The sequence below is a fragment of the Chelonus insularis genome, unplaced genomic scaffold, assembly GCF_013357705.1.
Source record: "Chelonus insularis isolate UGA/USDA-ARS -01 unplaced genomic scaffold, ASM1335770v1 contig_33_pilon, whole genome shotgun sequence".
Classification (NCBI taxonomy): Eukaryota; Metazoa; Arthropoda; class Insecta; order Hymenoptera; family Braconidae; genus Chelonus; species Chelonus insularis.
Window position 1 is genome coordinate 236199 of NW_023276506.1, and position 24539 is coordinate 260737.

General features: G+C 31.7%; 4 protein-coding genes across 4 annotated transcripts; 1 reads left to right on the top strand and 3 right to left on the bottom strand.

The window, feature by feature from the left end:
* Positions 1-16626: 16626 nt before the first annotated feature.
* Positions 16627-17504, bottom strand: LOC118066363 (uncharacterized). The gene is made up of 3 exons (XM_035082356.1): positions 17446-17504; positions 17142-17345; positions 16627-17040 (listed from the first exon to the last, which is right to left on the bottom strand). The coding sequence occupies exons 2-3, from the start codon at positions 17322-17324 to the stop codon at positions 16693-16695; spliced, it is 531 nt and encodes a 176-aa protein (XP_034938247.1). The 5' UTR covers positions 17325-17345; positions 17446-17504; the 3' UTR covers positions 16627-16692.
* On the bottom strand, positions 17497-19015 carry LOC118066373 (uncharacterized). Its single transcript, XM_035082362.1, has 4 exons — positions 18985-19015; positions 18588-18907; positions 17970-18094; positions 17497-17638 (listed from the first exon to the last, which is right to left on the bottom strand). The coding sequence occupies exons 1-4, from the start codon at positions 19013-19015 to the stop codon at positions 17509-17511; spliced, it is 606 nt and encodes a 201-aa protein (XP_034938253.1). The 3' UTR covers positions 17497-17508.
* LOC118066374 (uncharacterized) lies at positions 18907-22234 on the top strand. Its single transcript, XM_035082363.1, has 3 exons — positions 18907-19700; positions 19817-19980; positions 20132-22234. Exons 1-3 carry the CDS (start codon positions 19409-19411, stop codon positions 22232-22234), a joined length of 2559 nt encoding a protein of 852 aa, XP_034938254.1. The 5' UTR covers positions 18907-19408.
* Positions 22235-23275: 1041 nt separating this feature from the next.
* Positions 23276-24319, bottom strand: LOC118066375 (putative uncharacterized protein DDB_G0287457). The gene is made up of 3 exons (XM_035082364.1): positions 24216-24319; positions 23959-24026; positions 23276-23874 (listed from the first exon to the last, which is right to left on the bottom strand). The coding sequence occupies exons 1-3, from the start codon at positions 24317-24319 to the stop codon at positions 23276-23278; spliced, it is 771 nt and encodes a 256-aa protein (XP_034938255.1).
* Positions 24320-24539: the final 220 nt, after the last annotated feature.

Sequence of the window (24539 nt, forward strand, 5' to 3'; positions counted from 1 at the left end):
AGGGGGATATGCCAAGTATTGGGCATCAACTGGTGTCTCACTTGTTCTCAATACTTTTCCCTTTATCCAGGCTCCTTTGTACCATTTACGGAATTATACTATCGTTTGCCTTGTACAAAGAGACTCACACAAGTCAAGTATTATTATTCTTTGTCTTGAATGTTACAAGAACCAACACACCCTCCGTGTCTTTCCCTAGCAATTTCGTAGACTTTTTTTCCTTTTTTAAAAATTCTCTACTCACGATTCGATTCTCATATAAGTTTTTAAACGTTGAAAATGTTTTTGAAATAAATATTATTTACGTCCAACACGTCATCATCGCCAAGTTCTGAAGTTGGTAGTTTTTTTGCCAAATTTTTTGTTCGATATCTTCATCAGCATCATTAACTTGGTCACTCCTTATCATCAGTCCTCGTATTTTTCTGAATACTTGGAAACTATTCAATTGCTCCCGGAAATATAAAAAGTATCTGTGGTATTTCTGCAAACATTTTACTGCGTTCTTCGCACCTGATCCCGTACATGCACGAGTGTGCACACTCGGTTAAATTGGCGGAAAAAAAATGCAAAACGACTAAGTATGAGATGCACGTCAATCCCGTCGTAGCATTTAATCGATATTGTAAGAGATACCAACTGCATCATTATTTTCTGCGATGGGTGCGTGGCATTTAACTTCACGCGTAGACCGGTAGTCTTCGAAACCAGCAGTTGATGTTGCCTTGAGTGTGGATCTCGTGGCGGAATGATTGCGTCTTTTTGCCAGAAGAAGATTCATGAAGAAGTCAGTGCCATTACAACCTGCAACTCTCGTATCCTTATTTTATCATCACTAATACTTCTTCACTTTTCCTTTCTCATCGCCACTTTCTCGACATTTATGAATTCATCTCAACTGCTATTAACACATTTTAATTCAATAATTTTAATAGCTACGTTACTCGATGCATGTCGACAGCATGAAACATAATGTGGTCGATTAAATATATGTGTGGATTCTTACACACGTCTCTTTTGATACGAGTTCATTCTTTGAGTCATATGCAGAGAGAAAAATCATATATTTTTAGTTGAGAAAATTTCAGAACAATTACCATACTCTCTTATAATCTGTGCACGATCAACGACCACCGTAATAAACATTATACAATCATGTAAATATTACTGAAGTCGAATGTAAGAATCATTGGCCATGGCTTTATTAACATTGTTGTGCTGGCATGGTAGAAATTAGTATGCTGTATTAGAAAACTTCCTTATAGATTCGGTGAAATTTCTAATAATACAAAAATCACTTAATTAATTATAAAATAAATAATGGACATTAATTATTAGTTGTTATTGACATGTATGAAGGAATATTTATGCCTGATCTTTTTTGACTTTTGATTCTTTTTTCTGTTAATAGCAGAATCCATGTTGTTCTAACTCAATGATAGAATATCTCGAAAATCATAAAACCGAAGTCTAGACAGGATACATATAATTTTTAGATAATTTTTTTACATACAAAATGATCTTATATACGGCCTCTCTACGATTAATAGTTGTTGATAGGGCTTCAAATTGTGGCTATTGGACTCCTGACCATATAACTTAACTAAAAACGAACGCGATTTTTTTATAATAAGCAAATTTGTTGTAAACAAGCAGAAATTATAGCCTACATTAGAATTTGAATTTGACCTTATAATTCTATATAAAGATGAAACATTGAGAAATAAATTTAATTATTATTGGATTATAAATTATAAAATCAAGAGTAAATTTTCATTTGAATACCTTAAACAGTTTATATTATTAACAGAAGATAGTATTGGAATGTTGTATGTGTTTTTGGATCTAAACTCGTTGCGGAAAAAAAGTAATTCATCAGTACTAAAAGCTGAGATAACAATTGTACCGATCAAGAGTGAGTGATCGTCACTCGCGCCAAGTCACGTCTCCCGCCTTTACTCTTGCTCTTTCTGTCATTGTATCTCTGTCTTGCCCAACACATGAAAGCAGACACTCTTATACAGAAAATTCCATCCTTTTCCACACCCCCCGATTCTTCTTCATTTCGTTATGCTGAGACTACTGAATTTTCAGGCGAATTGTGCTTATATCTGCGATATGAATCACATATGAGCTTTTATTTGACTGCGTATTTATTAGAAAGATATTAGAAAGACAGTTAACGCCAACTGCCATCGTGGGCAATCGGCTAGTTACCGCCCTAGTTGCACAATATACTATTCATTACGAGTGCGGCAGGGGGCTCGTTTGGAGGGTTTTGAACGGGTGGTCGGGGGGAGGAAAACGGGGGGTTTGGGGGGCTGAGTCCCCACAAAGAAAAAAAAATCATTCACATCTTTTTAATTTTATTTTTCAATTTATTCACTCATTCTTCGTGAATTAATGTTTATAATAAAGTTGGTACACTTTGGAAAAAGTAAATGTATAATTTGACCATCATCTAATTTAATTTTAACTCCACTCGACTAAATTCTTCAACGATTCTCAGAACAATGATATTTAAGGGCAAATGGTTTGTTAGAAAATTAAATAACGCACGCTTCAAGATGAATGGTAAGGGAAAATGTTTATGATCGTCTATGAACAATATGGACGGAAGAAAATCATTTAAATAATCTTAAACTATCGTAACGACTGTTTGGCTCTTTATTTATACGCATCTAGCTTAAAAAATATTTTTGCTTACTTGAAAACTACTAGACAGATGTTGGACACGTGACATATCATTAAAAGAAAAATAGAAGGATTGATTTAGACAAAATAATCCTTAAAGTTTACTTTCATTTTAAGTATCCGTGCGTTATTTTTAAGTCTCCGTGCGGTTATTTCATAAAACCCGGGGTTTTATTGCTCCCAGGCCTAAAGTGGACAATCGGAAAGTTTGCGCCCGGAGATGCGTGTGGTATAGTAGTAGTTATCCCGCATGATTGATGAAAAATCATTTATAATTACAAAACGAAGAAAAAATAATACAACTATTTTCTTTTGGTCTAATTATGATAATGCTTGGTCTGATATATCGGTTATTTGAATACATTAGGATTGAAATCTATCGGCGCTTGACTGTAATCAGAAACATATTTTTAAATTTCTAATATTGACAAATGAGCTAAAAGTCTTCTTAAAAAAATGCAAATAGTATTAACGTATTTAAAGTGGCTAAGGCCTGTAGGACGGATATATTTACATTAGTGAAACCATTAGAAATAGTATTATTGTGAATACTATCATGTCAAATACATATCCACAAAAATACCTAGCCTTTTTTCAAAAAATTCCCGAAATAATCAATTTTTTATTACAATTATTGTTAACTTGATAATCTAGTAAAATGCTTACACATTAATATGCATATTCGGGAAATTCGGAAACGGAAATTTTATCCTGATTAATTCTATGCCGAAATCTTGAAATACTCATCCTTATTGAGATTAGTATGAGGGACAAGGGATATAAAATAGATGAAAAATTTATAGAGTAATGTTGAATTACATTATGTTCATGTGTACTCGATACATCAGTACCGACATTGAAAATGAAGAAAAAATTTCATTATTTTACCAAAAGTAGAGTTACTACTTGTTTTTAATGCAGATATTCATAGAAATGCGTTTCTTTCCGACAAAAAAAGTGTTTATTAATTCAATTCTAAAAAGTAAGAATTATGTGTTTTACAATAAGGAATAAAACTAATTTATTTAACGGCTTCACATGTGTACCTATAAAAACGTCAGATTTATTCTGGTATTCAGCTTCATTTAAAATTGCAATCTAAAAAATCTGTTATTTACGGGTATTTGTCTACCACAAATAAGAAAACAAGTCATTGAAATAACATTTGAATGGCTAAGCAGCTTTAAAACTGATAGGTAGCGTTGGTGGAACGATTAACTTTTTGCATTCCTCATTGTCGAAACCTGCAAATATCGCCTATTGGATCGAAGGAGATCCGAGGTCTAATAGATACCGATCCTTTTCTTCCAACCTGGATGAAGCGAATTTATTAGTGGTACAGATCACAGTCAAAGGTTGAAAAAACTAAAAAAAAAATTAGTTGCTTTATACCTATGGCAAGATACAAAGAAGCAAATAAAAGTGACTCACTTGTCGTGATAGATGGATTTGCTGCCAGACATAAGCCTCTGATAAAGAACGTAGGCAAAACCAAGTCTCTAGTTGCCATTTTAATGTATGGATTTATCACGTGCATGTATTTCTAATACATATATACTATTTACCAATAAAAGTGAAAAAAAAAAACGCGTAATTGAAACCAATGCAATGTTAAAAAATAATTGTTGCCAATTATCAAGATTTAAAAATAACATCAATCTTTAAATACAAGTTACTTCCGTACAGTTTGTGATTTTATTTTCTGCAATTATACAGTCTTTTCTTTCTACGTAAAACTCATTGTAATTGAGTATCAGATTGTTAACTTCATTAAATAACAATCGTAATGAAGTAAAAAGCTACTAACGAAGTTTCAACAATAAAAAAAACGTCATATCATAATGCATAACGTAGAATTTCTTAGTTTGAATTTTAAAATGTTAATAAGTTCGGAATATGATAAAAGCTGTAACAATAATAATTATACACTAAAAAAAGGATTTATTCATAGTTAAAATATCAATTTAGTTGAGCTCCAAAAAATATATATTGTTATGCCGTGGATAGTTTTTAGGATTTTAATTAATTTGTAAACACAGATTTTATTTTAAGAGGTCACAAATTTATTAATTCACTTAAACTTAGTTACACTTAACTGGTTTACACTAATATTATAGGTGAACAATTATTTCTATTTATAATTAAATTCTATTATCTTATTGATTATATTCTATTTCTCATCCTTCTATTGATTCTAATAGTTTTTGTTTCTACTTCGATCAAGACTTCCTTTCTACTGACTAAAAAAAAACATGCATGAATTATCAAATATGAAAGTAGTGTATCGGGAAGGTGTTACTGCGCTTGAGAAAAAGAATTGAAATAGCTGCTCTGAGTCTCGAGACACAGGCGTACGGACATCACCGTCAGCATAATTCCAATACGAAATGATGTGAGGTAGTCGCGGCGTAACACCCCCACCCTTAGATTGAAAAATCTCCGAAAAGGGAGATTTTTCTAACAATATTAGGATAAGTCTTCGAATTCTGATAACCGTAATTTTGATTTATTTAATTTACTTCTTTGATTAGAATGGTGATTTGGCCTATTATTTTCTGAAACACTATTTAGGTCCGAGAAAATGGAATTTGCATAGCATATGGTTTTCATTGAAATTTCATGGGAAGAATTTTCGTTATTATTAATTAGAGATGTAGAATGTGAAGCACAATAATCGATTAAACGATTGTATGATGAAAAGAACTTATTCACTATGCACTTAATTAATCGAAAAATTCTTAATTTGTAAGCTACATATAGTAGAACTAGCACGTCTAAGGAATACATAGTATAGGTAAACCAAAAAATTATTTTTTCGTGAGTAGTTTTTGTTCGTTCATGATTTCCTATTTCAAGTGCTTCTCTTTTAATTTCGTTCAATTTAGTTCCATATTTGGTTAAATCTTCAATTTTTACATCTGGTGTTTCCATTGAATGGATTTTAAGTAGACTTAGGTTCATAGTTGAATTGTTGATCAATTGAAAATGTTCGTTAAAGCTATAGTGAACTAATGGTATAAAGGTTTGATTATTATCGAAATTTACACTTTTATAAGAGTTTAATATAACATTATTAGAGACAACACTACATCCAGGTGCAATCTACAATATTTTTGTCCCATTGACAATTTTATCTATTATTGTGTTATCGCAAATAATTTTGATAGTCTCAGGTTTCGGCGCTGAATATAATCTGTCGTTACTCTTGAATTGTATCCAAATAGAGTTTTTTACATTAATTACTTTGATTTCGCAATCATTTTCGCTTATATTAATCGGTTCATTAACAATTTTGCTCATACAGGTATCTTGATTCTGAATAAAATATTTTGGATGTATTGTTTTACAGAAATAGAGTGATTTGTGTACCTTACAAGTTTCTAAGAAGTATTTATCGCTAGGTGTGTATAATAATCTTTCGTTATTAGTAATTATGTAGTCGTTAGGATTTGATATATACGCCCATAAATGATTTCTTATTAATTTAGGAGCAGGAATGGCTCTGTATGCCTTAAAATTTCCTATTTTTAAGATTGGTATTTTGATTACATAAACAAATCTATATCTTATTACACTTATTGCTACGTCACTTATCTCTAAGTATTCAAAAAAGTTACCTTCATGTATAGCGATTGGCATTTCATTAGCTCCTCTCCCATCTCTTATTAATTTTATTGAACTCATAAGTAAATCTGGTGTTAATAATTGAGAATTTATTTGACCAATTTTTGCAAAACTAATGGATTGAACTATCATGTTAACATTTCTATTGAATTATATTAAGGCTAACTCAACTTCTAGACAAAGGTCAGTTATAATAGTATCCTTTTGGATAACATTTTCTGTTTCTAAAATTTTTTGAAAGGTTTTGTCAATATTTTGAAAATTTAGGTTTATTTTATCAAATTTTTCGCTGTATTCTCTGAAAAGACTTTCAGTTTTATGGATCCTTAATTGTTATATGTATGTTTGATTTCGGAATAATTCACTTATCCTTCCATCATCTCTATGAACAGCATCTATCTCAGTATTGTAATAAGTTGCATCATCTGAACTCATAGTCCCGAATAAAATTTTAGAAATTTGTCCGACAGAATTAAATATACCCCTTTTTTCTCTAATTAAGTTTGGAACTCCTATGGCAGAAAATAATTTATACTTATCTTGTTTAAGCGTTTCAAATTGATTACGTATTCTTTTAATCAAATTTGCCTCGGTACAGTTATTGTTACAAAATGTGTTGATCATGTTGAGTCCTTTTCTGATCTCTGATTTTTGGAACGTCAATTCATCCAGGTTGATATATGATACTACGTTGTAAGTCTCGTGAAAGAATCTTACATCTCCCAAGTACTCCATGTACATGTTTGGCAATACGGGAAAATCTGTTTCCCTGTAAATTTCTTTGCTACCATCAGAAAATTTAATCAGGAAAATTCTGAAACAAATTTATATTAGCATATTTTAATCTGTTTGCATGAACAATAATTTTCTTATTATTTTTTATTATTTCATAGTTAACATCGGACGTCTTATCGGATATTTGATATGGTCCTTCCCATGTTAGGTTGAGTGCATGCGATTTATTATTAGCTACACTCTCTTTCCGTAATCAGATCAAATCGCCAGGTTTAAATTTTTGAGGATTACTCATTCTATCATACCTATCTTTGGCTCGTTGTTTACTTTCGGATATCATTTTTTTACACTTATCATGGTTCTTTGATAACATGCATTTTAATTCATTGAGATACTCGGTGTATGGTATATTATGACGCTTCTTAACCGATGATACATCTGTTGCGTTTTGGCCAAATGCTAATTCACAGGGTGTAAACTTAGTTCCTTCATGTTTCGATGTGTTATAATACAATGTTGCAAAATGGATGACTTCATCCCAATTTTTGGCATTTTCATCACAAAAATGTCGTAGAAAATCTTTTAATACTTGATGACTCCGTTCAAGACTTCCGTTACTTTAAGGGTGAAAGCTAGTTGTAGTTATCTGTTTTTTCCCCAAGAGTTTTTCGAAATTCTTCATAAGTTCACTGGTAAAGTTTGTTCCTTTATCCGTTAAAATATTTTGTGGTACTCCAAAATAACTGACCCAATGTTTCAAGAATTCATTGATAACTTTAGCGGCTGTAAAATTTTTTAAAGGTATTGCGACGAAATATTTTGTTAATTGATCTTGTATAGTTAGTACGTATCTATTTTCTCTCGTTTTCAAAGGTAAAGGTCCGCAAATATCCATTGCGATTTTGGTATTGAATTTATTTGGTGTATCAGTGATCACCATTGGCATTTTGGTTGGGTTTCGATTGATTTTGTTTCGTTGACAGGTTATACAATTTTTCACATAATTTTTGACATCCTTCCTCAACGGTTTCCAAAAATAATTCTCTGCGATTCTATAATAGGTTTTCTTGATTCCTCCATGTCCTCCCGTGAGGTTATCATGGTTTTCTTCCAGTATTTTCGGTATCTCTTCTTTTGTTGGGATCATTCTATGTTTATCATGGAGATAAATTGTAGTTTTACTTTTTCGAAATTCTTTTATCCAGATTTTCTCCAATATTTTGCTTGGAAAACCACTTAACTGTACGCATCCATCGTGATCAACGTGGAGTTCTTCAAGTTCCTCGTTCATTGTTATTTGTTTTATTTCTTGAATTTTTTCTTTTAATTCTTCAAGATTTTCTTCTGCATTAATTCTTATAATAATGTGATATTCTTGGCTGTTCTCCTCAGAGTAGACTTCTATGGGTTGGGAATTTTCTCCTCGAATGAATGATACATCAACACTACCTTCAGGTATTGGATCATTCGTCAAGATAATATGTTTTCCTAGCTTCGCTCGCGAGGCTAATTCCGGTTGTAGAACATTTTCTGTATTCTTTTTCTCTTCTTTATCTTCTACTTTCCTTTCTTTATTTACTGCTTGAGGTTCACTCAGCTTCTTTCGTCTCTTAACTTGATTCTCTGATTCTTCTCTTTCTATTTCTTTTCTTTTCTTGTTGGCTAAATTCGTATTCTTTTTCTTCTGGTATGCTAGTACTGGGTTCCTCGATAGTGCATCGGCATTCGTGTTTGGAATGCCCTTCTTGTAGACAATTCCGTAGTTATAATCTTCTAGCATGATCCTCCATTGAGCTAAGCGTGAATGGGGATCTTTTAGATTCATTAACCAAACTAGTGGCCTGTGATCGGTTATTATCTTGAACTTGCAACCATACAAATATGGGCGAAAATGTTTCACACACCATACTACTGCTAGTAGTTCTTTTTCAATCGTTGAATAGCGTTGTTCAGCAGCATTCAATACTCGACTGGTATAGGATATTGGATGTTCTTTCCCATCTTTTTCTTGTGACAGTATTCCACCTATTGCAACACCAGAAACATCATTCGTTAGGGTAAACTCTTTTGGAAAATCTGGGTATGCCAGGATTGGACTACTGCTTAATTCTTCCTTGAGAATCGTGAATGCCTTTTCTTGGTCAGCTCCCCATACCCAGGGTACATCTTTCTTCAATAGTTGTGTTAATGGTTTTGCTTTTCTACTGTAGTCTTTAATAAACTTCCTGTAATAGCCCGAGAGTCCCAAAAATTGTTCGATATTTTATGTATTTTTCGGACGAGGGAATTCTCGGACACTTTTACATTTTTCAGGGTTGGGCTTCACACCATCTTTCGTAATGACATGACCCAGGAACTGTAATTCAGGTTTCAAATATTCACACTTATCAGGTTGTAGTTTGAGGTTAACCTCTCTCATTCTCTGTAGAAAAATACGCAATTTATTATTGTGTTCCTCTAATGTTGATCCATATATGATGACATCGTCCAGATAAACAAAGCATATTTTCCCGATTAATCCTCTCAGGGCCTTGTCCATGATTCTCTGAATGGTTGAAGGACTATTTTACAACCCAAAAGGCATTCTGACAAAGTGATAGTGGCCTTGAGGAGTGCTAAAGGCCGTCTTATGTCGATGTTCCTTCTTCATCGGGATTTGGTGAAACCCGCTGGCTAAATCGAAGGCTAAAAAGTAGCGAGCATTGCCCAGTTGATCCAGAATTTCTTCTATTTTTTGGTATAGAATAAGCATCTGCACGAGTTTTGTCGTTTAATTTTCGATAGTCTACTACAACCCGCCACTTCTGTTTTCCTGATGCATCACTTTTTTTTGGAACAATCTACAGTGGTGAATTGTATGGAGAGTCTGAGTCCTCAGTTAAACCTTTTTCTTTCATTTCTTTTACTTGTCTCAGAATTTCTTCCAGTTGTCCAGGTGGATATCGATATTGTTTTACAAAGACCGGAATTTCGTCTATCGTTTCGAGAGGGTGGTCCCCTAAATCAGTGCCTGGTAAAAAGTCCCCTGGTAGGTCGTATACATCCTGATATGGGTCTATTATGTCCCATATAGCTTCCTCAGCCTTCTCATCAAAATGTGGTTAAGACGTGTTTTTTCCCTCAAAAGTTCGCTTCTTTCAATCGAATAATTACTTGATTTCTCGGTTTCTATTTTTAACATTTTCAGTTCGGGTATTTTCCTATTTAAAATAATTGCCCTTCTTTTTGCAAGAATTATAGCATCTGCTTTTTCGAGGAATGGACGACCAGCAATCCCATCTTCATCCAAGGGAAAATCGTTCGGAACTACGAGAAAAATATGATCGACGTTATCTATTGTAATTTTGCATTCCTGTGTACAATTTACAGGCGTAGAATTGATGCCTGTAAGCTGTGCCCACGTCTTCCTAACTGGTAGTCCTACAGTACATTTTGATTTGATGACGTTGACGGCTGCTCCAGTATTTGCCAGGAATGAATGATATCGCTGTCCGAACTTATTCTCGACTCACAATGTGTTCCAAACTGCCACATCCATGACAAGGAGATCTTTTTTTTATTTGCGTCATATTCTTTTGCATTTCTGTGTCAGAAGTTTTCAAATTTTTATTTGGATTATTCGAGTTTCTGTTAATATTTCTTTTGCTTTCGTGATTCGAAGTTTTATATACTATGCGCGATATTTCTTCTTCCTTTTCCGTTTTCAATGCTAGATTCTGCGCTTCTCGAATCGTTGTAGGTTTCCCAGCTTTAACGAATAATCTGATACTTGGTTTCAGACCACGAATGTATTGTATCAGCCCCTGTTTTTTGTCATTTGCTAAAATAACAGCGCGATCTTTTTTTTCGTACTCGACATGCCCTTTTAATATTAAGATGACATTCAGTAAATCGTTTGTTATAGAGTGATATTTTGTCTGATCCTTGTTGACATTGGCTTCTCTCGAGAACGGCGATATCGTATGATTTACATTCACCGAAGTTATTGCGTAAAACTTGATATAAATCGTCTGAAGATCTAATATCGTGTCCGTCGATCGCTTTCCGTGCATTCTTAATAATCTTTTTTGCAATTACCAATCGAATAAATGTATTTTTTTGATCTTCCGGTAGATCATCGACAATTGATTTTATTTCAAAAATAAAAGTTTTAACTGCTATGTTGTTACCTTCAAATTCTGTAATTAATTCGAGTTGTTGTTTTAAATTTTTTATATCAGTTGACGTCGCGACGCTATCGTGCGTTGTAGATGCACGATCATCTGTGACGTGGTCTGATGTATAATTATTAGACGGCGTGTTTATACTTTCGACTTTCGTGTTTAGTGTAATTAATTGACTTTGCAATGATTGTACTGCATTTATAAGTTCCGTCATCCGAGCTTCCATCGCGTTTTCAGTTATTTGAATTTCTCGAAATTCGTTTAAATCTTCTGTAGACTCGTTGGAGTCGTCCGTATCAAAATGATCGTTATTTTGATTTTCTCTGTATTCCGAGAATGCGTTTTCTGTCATATGTATTCAAGTATGCACAATAATTTTACTTACAGGAGTGTTATTATTGTCATTTTATCCTTTAATAATTTCACGTATTCCGATTTCAACTGATTTGAGATGCCACCGCTGCCACCAATTTTGTTATGCCGTGGATAGTTTTCAGGATTTTAATTAATTTGTAAACACAGATTTTATTTTAAGAGGTCACAAATTTATTAATTCGCTTAAACTTAGTTACACTTAACTGGTTTACACTAATATTATAGGTGAACAATTATTTCTATTTATAATTGAATTCTATTATCTTATTGATTATATTCTATTTCTCATCCTTCTATTGATTCTAATAGTTTTTGTTTCTACTTCGATCAAGGCTTCCTTTCTACTGACTAAAAAAAAACATGCATGAATTATCAAATATGAAAGTAGTGCATCGTGAAGGTGTTTACTGCGCTTGAGAAAAAGAATTGAAATAGCTGCTCTGAGTCTCGAGACACAGGCGTAAGGACATCACCGTCAGCATAATTCCAATACGAAATGATGTGAGGTAGTCGCGGCGTAACAATATATATTTGTAAATAATATATTTTATTAATAATAAATAAACTCTTAAGTAGACTGAACATTGAGTTTATTTATTATGAATAAATCATATAGTTAACAGTTATTTTTTTGAATTTGAAATTGATACGTAACACTAATGGTGAGTGCGATAATTGTAAAAAAATTTTCCGAATTGACATGAGTGTATTGCGCCATTTGTTTCAAGTGGATAATAGTCAGTTAATCTGTCAAAAGAACCAAAAAAGTATGTTCGAAAAATTGTCAATTGAATGATTGATTAAAATGTCAACAAACATTGATTAGCATGAAACTTATTCAAATATTTTTTCAAGTGTTTGAAGGATATCAAAAAATCTTGGCTTGGCTATGGAAAATAAATACGATTATGGTCAATGAAAAATACTTATCAGATTGTGTGAGATGCTGTCCTCTAAAACTTCCCGCCTGATACAAATTTATTTCATAGCTGCTATTTATCATAGTATCTTTCATTGTATCACATTCCTTATATTTTTTAATAAGTTATAAATAAATATTATTATTTTTATAACAAAATTGAATAAATTGATGTATTACATTATTCCGAATCTAAAATAATTCATAAATTAATATTATTATTCATACTTCTTATGAATATTACTGTTAGAAAGGGAATAAATTGTTCATTCGTTCAATTTATACATTGGGAGTATGTAGAGTAGCGGTAGATACTCGGCGCTAAGTCACTTGCACATTTTACCCCTTGTCCAACTATTGCCCTTTCGTCCAACTAGCGCGCTCTCGCGGCTTACATTTACAGCACCGAGTAATACAGTACTCTATACTCGAAAGTTATATAGAATATAGAATCAAAAGTGATCATTAATTTTCATTCAAATTCAAAACGAGATATATCTATTGAGTATTTATTAAGAAACAGATTAGGCTATGCCCCTAAATCCGTTTTTCACACATTTCAATTCTGTTCTTTTCTGTTCTTCCTACGGTTTCCCTGAAATAGAAAAGTACTAGCAGATTCTTACGACTTCGTCCACGAATAACCCAATACCAAAAACCAATTGCTATGTGATCAAGTTCATAAAAAAAATATATACGTAAGTATTGAAGATAAAAGGAAATAATTTGAATTCTATTGTAAGATTTAATTTCTGTTCCTTCACAACAAATTCAATTGTTACAAACAAGAGAAGTATGATTCCATACATTTTACATAGTCCGTAACTCAATTTTAGCAAAAGAAATAATTACGTGTTGGAAGAACTCAAATATATTGCATATATCCTGTTCTTTAATGTTTATAACAAATACAATTTTTATAAACAAAAATAATAGGATTCCATTCATTTCACATGGTTTGTAATTTTATTTTCGTAAAACACAAAATTTGCTGTTGGAAGAACTCGAATATTAATAAAAATTTCATTCTGTTATAGTTACTTCGCGATTAATAATTTCCTCATTCCATCATGTGGAACGTCATTTTACTAATAATGCTTGAAAAAATCAATTAAAATCGAGAGAGACGGCAAATGTGTGCGTGGCGCCAAGTATCTACCGCTACTGTAGATGATAAATTTGCACATTTTTTATGAATTTGACAGAAAAGTCCAGTAATATGGCAAAATCGTATTCGATTTTCCGTAAATACGAATAATCATGTTTAATACTCATCTATTTATTTCATTCTATTGGATATGAGTTGATGGTAAACTAATTATTATCGTTTACATTGTGTTTATTTTTCAAGGGAGAAAACCCGAGTAAAAATAAATGATGATTTTCTAACGGGCGAACACCGGCCGTCCGGCTTTCCAAAGGGTATATGATGGCCGTAAAGTCTGTAAATATTATTAACGGAAACACATACGGGCCTATGATGGCTAAATTTGAGGAAAAGATTTGAATGGCCATAGATTTAGCTATACACACGGGCATACGACGGAAAATTTTCAGACAAAAGAAAGATGGCCTTATAGGCGGCAAAGCACATGAGGCTATAGACAAACATTCATTATTATTTCTTAGGTATTTAAGCGATTAAGGTTGTTCGATCATGAACAATAGTATAGTATAGGGAAAACTTATGTTAAAATTTAATTTAAAGATAAATGACAATATTTCATATTAAATAAAACTTGACAATTAGAATTGATTTATTACAAAATTATAAAACTTTTGACCGTTTTGTTTACGAGAAATATGAAATTATTGGTGCCATTGGGTTTAGTGTTCAACCTAACTTTTAATTGAACTTTATACATTTATTTTTGCTAAACTAAACGGTGATATTTATTGATAAAGCAAACTTGAATTCTTTGAATTATTAGCTATCACTTTTGCAATTTTTATAGATTAATCTTTAAATTCGCTTAATGATCGAATAACCTTAATCAACATCAATTTGTAATTGTTGATTTGACACATAATGTAAGTAAAAAGAAATCTCTTAAAAATTTAAAATAACAAGAAATATTTCATTTTATGAACTTTTTTATTTAATACACATATTTACAAACAGAAAATGATAATTTTAAAATTAAAAGCATATATATTTATTCATTGATCATACTCAACTAAATTATCTAACGTTTCTAAAAAATTTCATCATTTGCTTGTACGACAGAACATAAACTTATTATCGAATTTAAAGATATCAATTGTACTGGTGAATCTGCACTAATGTATTGCTTGATATGGTTTATGGGAACTTGATCATTTACGTCATGTACAATTGGCCTTTGGATTATCATATTTGAAGACGTTCTAAAGGTGTCGATGTTCTAATTTTCTGAACTAGTGCATAAAATATTGAATTATCCCAAATTTCTTTACATCTGGTGACGCTACAATTACATAGCTTGATAAATCGCTTCACAAACCCTATTTGTTTTTTTTGCTGACAATTAAAACTATACAGTGAGAAATAAATTTTTTATTGCTTCGGTCACGTTCCGCGTAAATAATTTGATTACCTTTTTTAAGTTTGAAGAATGTACATAAATTATAACTATTATCGTAATGTACACCTGATCGAGTAAAGGCTTCGCGAATAAGATTAGGAAATTCTCTTAAATGCATAATTTTTCCTAAAATATATAAATTTCTATCAATACGATTTTCTGGATTTATTCGTTTGCCTGCTGTCATCATACTTATACAAAATTGACCAATTTGTGATTGTTCACCGATGTATTGCATTTTATCACTCATAATTTGATTGTCTGCAATTTTAGTGTAAATTTGAAGTCCAATGTGCCGCGTTCTATGTACATATCTCAACATTGTTCCTAATAAGTCCTCGAAAGGAAAATATGAAGTCACCCACAATGGCCCTAAATCTCTTACCATATCAGGCAAATATAGCAACGAATGAACATTGAATGACATATAGCGTGGATCATATAACACTTGAAACTTTGACACAAATGCTGTTAATAATTTTTACCGTTTTGTAACATTTCAAGACTTACACTGCTCTGATTTAATATATAAATGCCTTGAACAAATTGTAAATAGTGAGTGAAATATTTCGGTATCATTAAATCGTGCAATACTGGTACTGAATAGTAGAAAAACCACGCTTTCCAGTATTTATAATGTTTCAAAGATTGCGGCATACTTTTCAAAAGGCCAGGAGGTTTAATCTCTAGAATTCTTCTATCAATTATTCCAATGGGTTCATATAATGAAAATTCAAAATATCGATGTGAACTATCAACAAGTAATTCTGTCATACGTTTACAACACCCTAAATACACATTATGCATAACGTCTATGGCAGTGCCTCTAATCATATCAGGCATTAATATACTGATAATAGACGGACCTTTAACACCATTCGTCACATTACCAGATTTCATTGCCGTGGTAACATCATCTTCATGACTTTCTTTGGTACGCACTGTCATAACGTTTCCTGTAATAATATCTCCTGTAATATCTTCTCCTTCATACGGATAAATATGAGTATTGCCGAATGTATCTCCTGATATGGAATATCCTTTTGATAGACACTTTATGCAGCCAAAATGACCATTAAATTGATTATGGTTCAAAAAATCAGCACATGCCGAGGCATCGCACGTTCCTATAAGCAGAAATGCTCTTACTTTTTTCAGCCGATCTTCTCCAGGAATATCCACATAAACACCTGTACTAACACTGCAAATCGAAGTGTTTGACTTTAATTTGCTTGAAGTGCATTAATTGTTGTAGTAGCTTTTTAGTCACTTCAACGTGCATTAAAAATTTCAAAACACATACACTGCATTAGAACTATGCACTAATGAGATTTACTTTAATGCACATAATATTTAGTAACTTTAGTGCGTTCTGTCTTATAAATAAAAGATATTATTAATGTACAGGATAAAATGAAATCCGAAAAATTTGTAAAATATATTCATTTATTTATGATATGTCAGTAAAACCTATTTTATAAAACTTTCTTGTTAAATATTGAAACATATTAATATAATTGTAGCTACAATATTTTCAATAACATAGGTTGTAATCAATTTATGAGAAGTATCAGCGGAAAGTGAATATTCAAAGGAAGTTAACATTTGAGAAAATTTATTAAGAGTGTTCGTTTTCTGCAGAGTCTTTTTGTGTTTCCTGAACAATAGCATCTCTTTTTCTAATGAATCTTGAAATTACCTGATTAGCTTGAACGGATGTGCCTAACAAAGCGTTATCAATATATTGTAATATATTTTTGTATGGAGAAGGATATTTTACATGCCAAACATAATAAGTCGACATTAAACAAACAACGATGTTTTCCATTGTCGGTGATTTCATCTTCACCTGCGTCTTATTGTCTGCTACAACGTATGCCACTGCAATTCTTCCTTCATCCATATAAATCACACACCTAGGAGATTCGCCTGGACCAGCTTCAATGTCTTCAATAGAAGAATTAACCTGTAATGATACCTTCTTTAAAGAGCAATTCAAATGATATCTTTTTACTTAATCAATTATTTTCGAAAATTTTTAATATTGATTGTGAATTAATAACTCACTTGGTTCAATTTAAATAACGGTATTGCATTTTTGTTTACTTTTCTTGATAATTCTCCATATAATTTTGACAAAACCTGGTATTTAGATTCATCTGTAATTTCGCCAATTCGATAACATTCTAATAGTTTTTGAAACATAAAATTAGCGTTTGTATTTAAATCGTCAAGACTCAAATTTTTCATTGCACAAAATTCAAAAAGAATCTAAAAAAAAGCGATTAAAAAAATGTTATTGTTGTAATACTTTCATATTTTATACCTTGATACTTTTGTATTATTATACAAAAAGACATTTTATACGTACTAGATTATAAACCTTCAGTTGAGGATATAGTTCAACTATATTTTCGATTGATTTAGCTTCATTTTAAATCCATTGGTGTCTTTGAGGCAAAGTTATTTTTAATAACTTTTTCACGTGTGGTAAGTTTCTTTCGCTATGATTTTTTTGTAGTTCTCTCAGTGCTCTTTGGATATCAGCGTCGTCTATTTGATTTCTGTAATTTCACAGCATTTTAACTATAGCTTGATCCATAAGTGATTTTGAATTAGAAAGTATGTTAAATATAGTAAAAACGCAAGGTTTTTTGGAAAATTCTAAAAAATTAATAATAATAGTCTGTTTCTCATTAATTGAAAAAAGCTTGTTTGGGTCTACATAATTTTGTATTAAGTTATTCTTAAAGTAAGAATGAAAAATTTCTTAATTGGAATAGCAATTCTAATAATGATTAACAATTAAGTAACATTAATTTTAATATTTACATTTATCATTCATTACAATGAAGAGATTAATGATTAATTATTGAGTTCTCGAAGAAAACTTACATTTCTTTCACCTCTACGGATGCTCTTGAAAGTATCTTTCCATCTTTATCTCTTTTGGCGGCTTGTGTTTTTAAATAGGCCCGGTGGTTACGAATCCACGCACTCAATTGTTTTCTAACAATACCCTTAAAATGAAACAAAATTTGTTATCATAAATAGAAAATCCATTAGTAGAATAATGCAACTATAAGCTATTAAACTTGAATCATCACATTTGTTGAAAAATCTTTACTTACTATTCCACCAGCACCACCACGTAGTTCAGGGAATTTAGTCGTTATTTGGGTTGCAAAGTTAGCATAATCTTCTGATGAAGGTTTAGTATCAGTAATTTCCCATAAGTAATTTCCCCAAAAGCTTATTATATATGTATTAGAAGCCAAGACACCATGAGATTTGATTTTATTTTCTATGTCAATTGTTAATTTAGGTAAGGTGATTTCATGCGGTTTTAGATTTTTAGATTTTGGTATGTCAGATAATTTTTTCCTTTCACTCTCAGAAAAATTTTCATTTGACACATTATCAACCTATGAACAAAACAATAATTCATGAAGATACAACATTGCAACATGCGAATATTACTAAACAATAAAAGCGATTATGATTTTTTCTTACCTCAATATCGTTTTCTTTATCAGTTTCCGCATGATCAGGATAAAATTTATGTTGTACATCAACGGACGCCATAAAAGGTTCGGTATACACAACTTTAACCTCACTATTTCCCGCCAATTCTTCAGCTGCACAACTTTGAGATGTCGATGGGATAATAAATTCTTGGTAAATTGGCACTAATAAAACGTTGATATTATCTAGATTATTAATTTCTTCGGCGTCTTCAATATCAACATGAATTCCAGCATCAACATCTTTTTTTGCAAAATGATTTCTTTGTTCTCGAGCGATGCTTTTAATGACGAGTCTCGTACACAAAGCTCTAACAGTTTATTTTTTACTATTTCTTTGTCAGAAATAGTCTTTAAGCTGATAAATTTTACACATTTACACCTACCCAAAATTGCACAGAAGATTTTCTTTTCCATTTTTTATTTCGTTTCACTTTCAATTAGATTTTCATTCGATCACTGATTTTACTAGATTTCTTTGTATGTAAAGTAAGACCCACGCGTTCCACGTTTGTGCGGTTAAACACGGTAACTGGGACTGTGCGCAGAAACTTGCGCAAACTTTAACGCGTCCTGTAAACGTTGTGACAGTGAGCACGATTTCCGGATAGCTATTCGAAAAATTTGATTAAATTATTTGGAAACATAATCTAATTACATCAACACATTCATCCATGTAATGAAAATTTTTATGAAATTAGTTTTATTAATCAAAAAGAAACTTAGTATTTTATGTAGATATAACCTTAAAAAGTTTGGTTATGACAGTGAGTAACACTTATGTATATGTCAGCTGATTAGTTATTGAAAATGAATGGAGACAATATTTTTATTAAATGCACAATGTGTTTTTTCAAATGTTATTCGAAAATCACTTTATTAAAACATGTAGTGCGATATCACCAACTTGATCAGCGTTTTAAAGTTAGCTGTGCAGAGGATGGATGTGGAGCAATTTACACCAAATGGAAATCTTTTCAGCAGCATGTTTACAGAAAACATCCAACACTTTCAACAATTCTTGATGAAAGACCATTAGTACATGATAATGGACAGCAAGAACAAGATTTTGGAGTTAGAGATGAATTAAATGATGAAGAAGGTAAGCAAAATTCTAATGTACTTTGTGAGTGCACGTAGATCACTTTATCAATTTTAATCGTTACAATCACGCCAGATGCAACCCTTGTAATAACTTTATTTGTCTTAATAAATCAGGAATGACAGAAAGAGCTGAATATGCTACAATGAAGAATCTTCAATGGTATGCTGCTAAATTAATAATAGATATAAGAGAAAACTGTAAAATTTCTCAGACATCAATAGATCAGGTCATTAACGGAATCACTTCACTGGTAGATGTTTATTTATCAATAATATTGGTGAGTATTATAGCAGATATTTTCTGAATTGTTCAAATACATTTTCATAGTAACCAATTGTAATATTTAATCGCTGGGCTATGATTTCTTTTGAATTAATTTTTTATGAAAGAAGGATAATATCTTTGATGTCATTTTAACCATTTTACAGGAAGAATGTCAAAAGAAAACAGATCCTGTAAGTCACATGCTTTCAATAGACGATGTTAACACTATATGTATGGAAGAGTATCCATCAACTACACTCTTTTCTATATTACAATCAAAATCTACTCTTGATAAATTTTTAATTGAAGAAATGCGCATGGTACAAGCTACAGAAGTTAAGATTTCGTCAAAATGGCAATGGAAACAAAAAAAGAGGCTTTCTACAATTTCTAGAGACTTATGTGAAGTTACACATTGTGCATACATTGTTCCTTTTCTGGAAAATTTAACTAATCTGTTAATGAACGATGAAGTTAGATTGCATATAGACAATCCTCTCGATCATGACCCAAGTGTATACCGTACAGTGTTGGACGGTTCATATTATCGAGAAAATGAGTTTTTTCGTAATAATAAAAACTCTTTAGCAATATCGTTATATTACGATGATGTGGGGATTACCAACCCTTCAGGAGCTAGTTCTAAAAATCAGAAGTTAGCAATGTTTTATTGGACTCTTCTAAATATTAAGCCCGAGTTACGATCTTCAAACAACACCGTTCAATTGTATGCCATTGTTAAAACAATATATTTGAAAGAACCGAATGCCTTAGAAAAAATTTTGAGACCTTTCATCGATGATATTGAAATATTACGAACAGAAGGTTTAAATATGTATGTTAACGGAGTAAGGAAAAATTACAAAGGCTCATTATTGAACATTCTAGGAGATACACCTGCATCAGCTTTGATGGCCGGTTTTAAAGAATCTGTGGCTGCATATCGACCATGTCGTTTGTGTATGGTAACAAAAGATGTATTAAAACTAAATCCTTTTGAAAATGAGCAACTACTGCGGAATAAAGATTTACACATGCAATATTTAAATGATATCAACGAGCCAGGTATCACGAAAGCCGCGAAAAAATACTGGCAATTATCGTATGGTATAAATGGTGTGAGTCCAGTTGTAAACATACCTTACTTTGATGTAACACAATGTTTACCAATAGACTGCATGCATATCCTTCTTGAAGGAATTGTTGAGCAGAATATAAGATTATTTTTGAAGTATTGCATTGTTCAAAACGAACTTTTCACGATTAACAATTTTAATATAAAACTGTCTACATTCAATTATGGTCATTTCAATCGAGATAAACCCGCTGAAATCCAATTAAAGGATCTTGATGACGTTTTGCGACAAAGTGCCGCTCAAACTTTTGTACTTGCTCATACACTTCCATTTTTAATTCTCCAATTAGTTGATAATGACGGAGAAGATCTCAATGACCGAATCGACTGTTTTAGTTTACTACTACAAGTTATGAATTTATGTTTAGCATATCAAATAAGTAGGGATTCAGTAGATTTATTAAGTAGGATGATCGATATATTTATAACACGTTTCAATGGGCTGTATCCGAATAGTATAATACCAAAAACACATTTTTTAACGCACGTTCCACGATGTATAAGATTATTTGGACCTCCAAGACAACACTGGTGCTTCAGATTCGAATCTGCCCACGCTTATTTCAAATCACTTGTACCAGTTGTTCGCAACTTCAAAAACATGCCTTTAACCATGATCTATAGACACCAAAGTCGTATTTGTTCTCGCCTTTTTTCTAATCCAGGTCAATCTTCAAAACTGTTTTTACACGAAAGTAAAATAATTGTTCCTGGTCTAAATCATTATTTCACACACTACAAATATGCCTCATTGCTATATCCATTAATACCACATGAACTTCAGGAAACATGTTCAATAATGGTGTCTCCAAAAGTGGCCATTTATGGAGCGATTTTTAAGAAAGGCAGCATTATTTTGTTAAGTTGTAATGAAGATCTTCCACTAGAATTTGGTGAAATACTGGATATCTGCGTTTATGATAGCAAAATTTTTTTTGTAATCTTAAAATTAGAAACAATCTGTTATAATAGAAATCTTAATTCTTATCAAGTGTTAAAGCCTATAGCCACAGTCCAACAAATATTACTTGGAGCTGATGACCTATTGTTTCCTCACCCACTATTACGAGTTAATTTAGATAATAAAACTTTTGTACTACTCATTAATCATGAAAGATGTGAATTTTTTTAATGATAAATGGAAATAAAAAATTATATTATAATAAGAAAAATGTAGATATTTGTATAATCTCTTTGGAATATTATTATATTTTACCTTTAAAAAGTTCAATCCTACAGAAACATACAAATACAAAATAAACAGGATGAGCATTTTATTAGTATATAAATTATGCATTTCATACGTTTTGAATTAATATGTTCAATGTGTTTTGAAATGAAACACCTAAATGTATTATATATTTAATGTATTACAGTGTATTAAAACAAAATGTATCAATGCATCATTGACACAAAATAATGCACACGAGGCATATAATTTCAAAACTATTCATAAAAATGCACGTACATATATTAAAATAAAACACGTACAGTGTTTTTGAATAAAACACTGCGATTTGCAGTGAAGGGCAATCATTTCTTCATATAACGGTCTTAAATATAAATTTGGAAGTGGATCAATCGGTCTAAACCAAAGTTCCGCAACGATGACATTTTCTTTCAAAATTCTTTTTTTATACGGTAATTCATTTATTACCAAATAAAATGGCCAAAGACTGTATTTGCGAGATTTAAAAACTGGTGCTCCGTCTGTGTACCACATAAATGACAATGTGTACTTATTACGTTCTGGATTATTGTTGGCTGCATGTTCTTTATATAAAGAGGCACCGTAAATGTCTTCAATATTAGTATTTTGTGCTTTTAATTGATTGTACGGATAATTTTAATCGTTGCAAAAGCTTGGTTTATTCAAAAGATTTTGTAGTTAATTAACGATAGGCATTTCAATGAAATAGGAACGTTCTCGAGGTCTTTCACAATGACATTGAGAATTCTCTCTTTCTAATTTGCGAAAACATTCTAAACAATAGAAATGCTTCTTTAAATTCGTGTTACCATTTTTAAAAAATTGTCTAAATTTGTAAACAGTCTTCTTAAATAATGAATCTGCTGGGAAATGAAATGCCATCATTTTCAAAAGGTTAGCAAAAGCTGTTCCTGTCGCATTTTCCGACAATGCTTAACTAAAAATACTCAGAGCACTTTCTGCCTATGTGATAGGGGCTCCTTCATACAATGGCCTATCGCTATCATATGGATGGACTTGTTGGTTTCTGAAATTTTCTTGTTGGATTGTGTTTTCTAATTGATTATTGCTAACATCAGCTTCATCATTATCTTCATCATCAGTAACATCTTCCTCGCTATCATCACTATGATCATTTTCATCATTATTTGTACCAGATTCTTCTTCGTCATCATTGTTGTCATTGTCGTCGTCATCATTGCTACTATCATCACGATCATAGTCATCATTGCTGCTACTCTTATTGTCATCATTGCTGTTACTACAATTATTATTGTTGGCACTGTCCACATTTTCCCTATCAGCATCATTGCTATCACTATCACCATTACGATCGTTATAGTTTTTATTACCAGCATCGTCTTCAGCATTGCTTATATTATCATCTTCGTCATTACAATCTAAATTGTCATCATTGTCGATTAAGTTTACAGTATTAATGTCATTCGCCATACGATGTACATAATCGTTCATTTCTACATCTTCGAAAATCAGTACCCTCGAAACATCTGTACTAATGGCATTTTGTCCATTCTCGTCATTATGCTGCTGCACATCATTATCTAAAAAAAATTCTTCTCATTATATCTAGAAATTGAAAATATATAAAGTCAAAACAATTTATAAAAAATTAAATGTTAAAATGCTTGTTGATGTTGATGCTGCTACAGGACCATTCATAATTCTTCTCTTTTTAGTTGAGAGCCATATACCCCTAAAAAAAATTATAAATTGAATAAAGTAACTAATGTAGTGATAAGCGCTTTTGGCTCGTTGAAATCAATTTTATTTTATAGAAGTTGTGCATTTTAAAATGTGTAGTTGACATAGTCACAAGTCTAACCTATAAAATAAGTGTGACCACGTACATTACAAAAATTACTGAACTTTAAGAAATATTTACTTGCGTTCCAGCCAATCTTGAGGATGTTTCATTCTTTTTAATAGCTCTGCGCGTCTACTGCGACAATAGTCATTCAAATCACTGGAATTCTTTAATTTTGGCATTTTTATTCAATCACGTATCTACCAAACTTGGAATACTAATTTTGCACCTCCCTAGTATTATTTTCTATTCTCTATATAACTTCAACAAACGATATTTTTCTTCCTTCAACGTAAACTAATCACAATTTCACGTATTTGCTAGTGAATGACGCCAACAATTATCTATCGATAAACTTAAGGAGTAGATATTTGCATCAATGAAATCACTAGTTGTAATTTT

What these genes read in the sequence shown, in the direction of transcription:
- LOC118066375 (XM_035082364.1), bottom strand. Translation starts at nt 24,319, where the DNA reads ATGCCAAAATTAAAGAATTCCAGTGATTTGAATGACTATTGTCGCAGT. An exon ending in CAAGATTGGCTGGAACGCAA is followed by an intron (nt 24,027 to 24,215) that starts GTAAATATTTCT and finishes AATTTTTTTTAG; the next exon opens with GGGTATATGGCTCTCAACTA. An exon ending in AGCAGCATCAACATCAACAA is followed by an intron (nt 23,875 to 23,958) that starts GCATTTTAACAT and finishes AATTTTTTTTAG; the next exon opens with ATAATGATGTGCAGCAGCAT.
- LOC118066374 (XM_035082363.1), top strand. Translation starts at nt 19,409, where the DNA reads ATGAATGGAGACAATATTTTTATTAAATGCACAATGTGTTTTTTCAAA. An exon ending in TGAATTAAATGATGAAGAAG is followed by an intron (nt 19,701 to 19,816) that starts GTAAGCAAAATT and finishes TTAATAAATCAG; the next exon opens with GAATGACAGAAAGAGCTGAA. An exon ending in TTTATTTATCAATAATATTG is followed by an intron (nt 19,981 to 20,131) that starts GTGAGTATTATA and finishes ACCATTTTACAG; the next exon opens with GAAGAATGTCAAAAGAAAAC.
- LOC118066363 (XM_035082356.1), bottom strand. Translation starts at nt 17,324, where the DNA reads ATGAAAAATTTGAGTCTTGACGATTTAAATACAAACGCTAATTTTATG. An exon ending in CGTTATTTAAATTGAACCAA is followed by an intron (nt 17,041 to 17,141) that starts GTGAGTTATTAA and finishes GTATCATTACAG; the next exon opens with GTTAATTCTTCTATTGAAGA.
- LOC118066373 (XM_035082362.1), bottom strand. Translation starts at nt 19,015, where the DNA reads ATGGAAAAGAAAATCTTCTGTGCAATTTTGG. An exon ending in AATCTTCTGTGCAATTTTGG is followed by an intron (nt 18,908 to 18,984) that starts GTAGGTGTAAAT and finishes AAACTGTTAGAG; the next exon opens with CTTTGTGTACGAGACTCGTC. An exon ending in TCCGTAGAGGTGAAAGAAAT is followed by an intron (nt 17,639 to 17,969) that starts GTAAGTTTTCTT and finishes GTGAAATTACAG; the next exon opens with AAATCAAATAGACGACGCTG.